The 2,574-nt window shown below is 43.4% G+C and overlaps 1 protein-coding gene across 1 annotated transcript in view; it reads left to right on the top strand.

The window, feature by feature from the left end:
* Positions 1 to 2,574, top strand: part of WBP1L (WW domain binding protein 1-like) — a 34,866-nt gene that overhangs the window by 19,416 nt on the left and 12,876 nt on the right. Inside the window, 1 exon segment of the mRNA XM_006756465.2 lies at positions 2,071 to 2,173. Coding sequence (XP_006756528.1) covers positions 2,071 to 2,173 — 103 coding nt within the window.

Genomic DNA, 2,574 nt, shown 5'->3' with positions numbered 1-2,574 from the left:
AGCTAGAAACATCAATGATGAGAGAGAATCATTAATTGGCTGCCTCCTGCACCGTCCCCACTGGGGATCGAGCCTGCAACCCAGGCATGTGCCCTGACTGGGAATCAAACTGTAACCTCTCGGTTCATAGGTCAATGCTCAAACACTGAGCCATGCCGGCCGGGCTGGGAGAAACTTTTTGATATCCTTATGAAAGCAGTGTTTTACTCTGAAGTCAGAGAGTGTGTGTTCTAGCAAAAGTGAGCACAGATCTGCTTTCTCTATGTGCGCCAGGCCTCACAGGTGATTGTATTCTGTATATGGTATACATAGGAAGGCAAAGATAGGAAGAATTGTTTGCAATATTGTGAAACCCTCATTGTCAGAGTTTACAAATGCCTTTCCCATGTTTCTTCTTCCTAAATCCCTTTACACGGGTGTGTGTGTGTGTGTGTGTGTGTGTGTGTAAGATTCTTTAAAGAGCAGGAAACACCTGAGGATGTGTGGTGGAAACCTTCACTGAGCCAGGGATCTGGTTTTTAGTCCTTATGGCTTCAGGTACCTGTATTGTGGCTCTCCGGCCCCTATCCCTGTAGACAGGCACTGGCATGAGTGTTTGTACCCTTGGCCAAGCAGACAGACTAGGAAAGCCAGGTCCGGAGAGCATGGACTGGCCATGTGACTGAGGTTTCCACTGGCAGGCATCTGCCTGGATGTGTGCTGTGGGCAGGGTCAGCCTGAGTAGCAGCAAATACAATACTGTGGTTTGAGTTTCTTTGCTGAGCAGGGTTTTTCCCCTTCTTAACTCTGAGCTTCTTGAGGATAGGAACAATGTCTTATTTATCTTTGCATAGTCCTCTTACCCAGCTCAGTGCTTAGCACAAAACAGTGTTCAGTAAATCCATGGGTTACTTCTTTAGAAGAAAGAAATGTTGAAAGCCAGATAGAGCAGGTGTTTTATAGGTCTCATCATATACATTGTGGTCCAGAGAACATTTTGGGCTGAAGTTCAGGTTGGCTGGTGGGATATTTCATATTTAAAGTATGAAGTGTAAAAAATCTTTTTTTTTAATTTTAATTTTTTTTCTTTATTGATTATATAAGTAAAAAATCTTTTTCACCTCCACTTCCATTCCCCAGTGCTGCGAATAGAATTTGGCAAAAACTGCTAGATGGTTACCCAGCAGTACCTTTTCTGTAGCTGTCCCTGGGAAGGGACAGTATGAATCCTATATCCAGTCCAGATTATTAAGAGATTAATCAGTATGCTAAACATGATCTAGCAAATTGAATTTGGGCTAGGTCACTTGAGCAGGTCAACTCTTAAAAGTGAAGAATTCAGTAGCTGGTTTTTTAGCCCTTTTTTGAATCACAGTGTAATTAACCTTGGAGATCTTGTGTTTTGAAGGGAGGATGGAATGCCTAACTAGATGCTAATCCTAATCTTAGAATCCATACTGCAGTAATTATTCCAGGAACTTTCACAGAAAAGCTGGTTTTATTTAAAACCACTGCTAATTACAGGAGAATCATCGCCTTGTTACCAGCTGAGTTTAAATAGCACTGGACTATCCAGTGTTTCTGCTTGGACATAAAGAAAGTGACATAACCCTTTCCTGTCGGAGAAGAACTCTGCTCTTTACCAGTCAGCTGTGTGTGCTGAATCCTTTTCTTCCTTTTTTTTTTTTTTAATGTGGACCCTTAAAAAATTATTGATTGATTTAGAGAGAGAAAGAGAGAGAGAGAGAGAGAGAGAGGAGAGAGAGGGAGGGGAAGGAAACATTGATTTGCCATTCCACTTATTTATGTATTCATTGGTTGACCCTTATATGTCCCCTGACCGGGGATCGAACCCACAACCTTAGCATGTTGAGACGATGCTCCAGCCAACTGAGCTTCCTGGCCCAGGGCCTCTTCCCCCTTTAATAAACCATTCTCCCTCCCCGCTTACATTTGCTGTCCTAATATTTTTTTCTTAATGGAATAAATATTGACACAAACCGTTTTGGTGGAGAGTGAGCAGATGACCAGAAAGAGGGGGATGAGAAGTAATTTAATATGCTAAATTTTATTTATTTATTTATTTTTTAGGATAAGGAAACCTGTGTGGGTACCAACAATCAGAGCTACATCTGTGACACAGGACACTGCTGTGGACAGTCTCAGTGCTGCAACTACTACTATGAACTCTGGTGTAAGTTTTTGCCTGGAGGTTTCTTGGAGCCCCAGGTGCTGGTTACTGCCTCTGCTCATTGTCATTGGAAAACTGTGGACTGGTCAGCCTTTTTCTTATTCTCTCGGGGGCAGTGTTGGCAAGTAGAATCCATTTCCTGGTTCCAGAAGTGATTCCTCTGTAGAGGAGGAGCACTCTGATGCCCTTTGGACAGTGTGGGCTAGAGAATGAGGAATATGGTTTGGGCCTTCTTCAGAGGCTGTGGTTACCAGGTCACTGCAGAAACTCCTGCCTGTGTTCTCTTTGATGCTCATTTCGGTGTGTGCCGAGCAGGGATAACCTTAGATCTTTCCATGGACATCCCAGACTCCCAGGCTTGCCGTCTTTGTGAAGAGAGGTTTCAGCAGCTAAGCTGCTGTGAA

The sequence above is a fragment of the Myotis davidii genome, unplaced genomic scaffold (assembly GCF_000327345.1).
Source record: "Myotis davidii unplaced genomic scaffold, ASM32734v1 scaffold332, whole genome shotgun sequence".
In the NCBI taxonomy this organism is placed as follows: domain Eukaryota; kingdom Metazoa; phylum Chordata; class Mammalia; order Chiroptera; family Vespertilionidae; genus Myotis; species Myotis davidii.
Note: the sequence above shows the minus strand (reverse complement) of the source record. Positions and strands in the feature narration are given on the sequence as shown.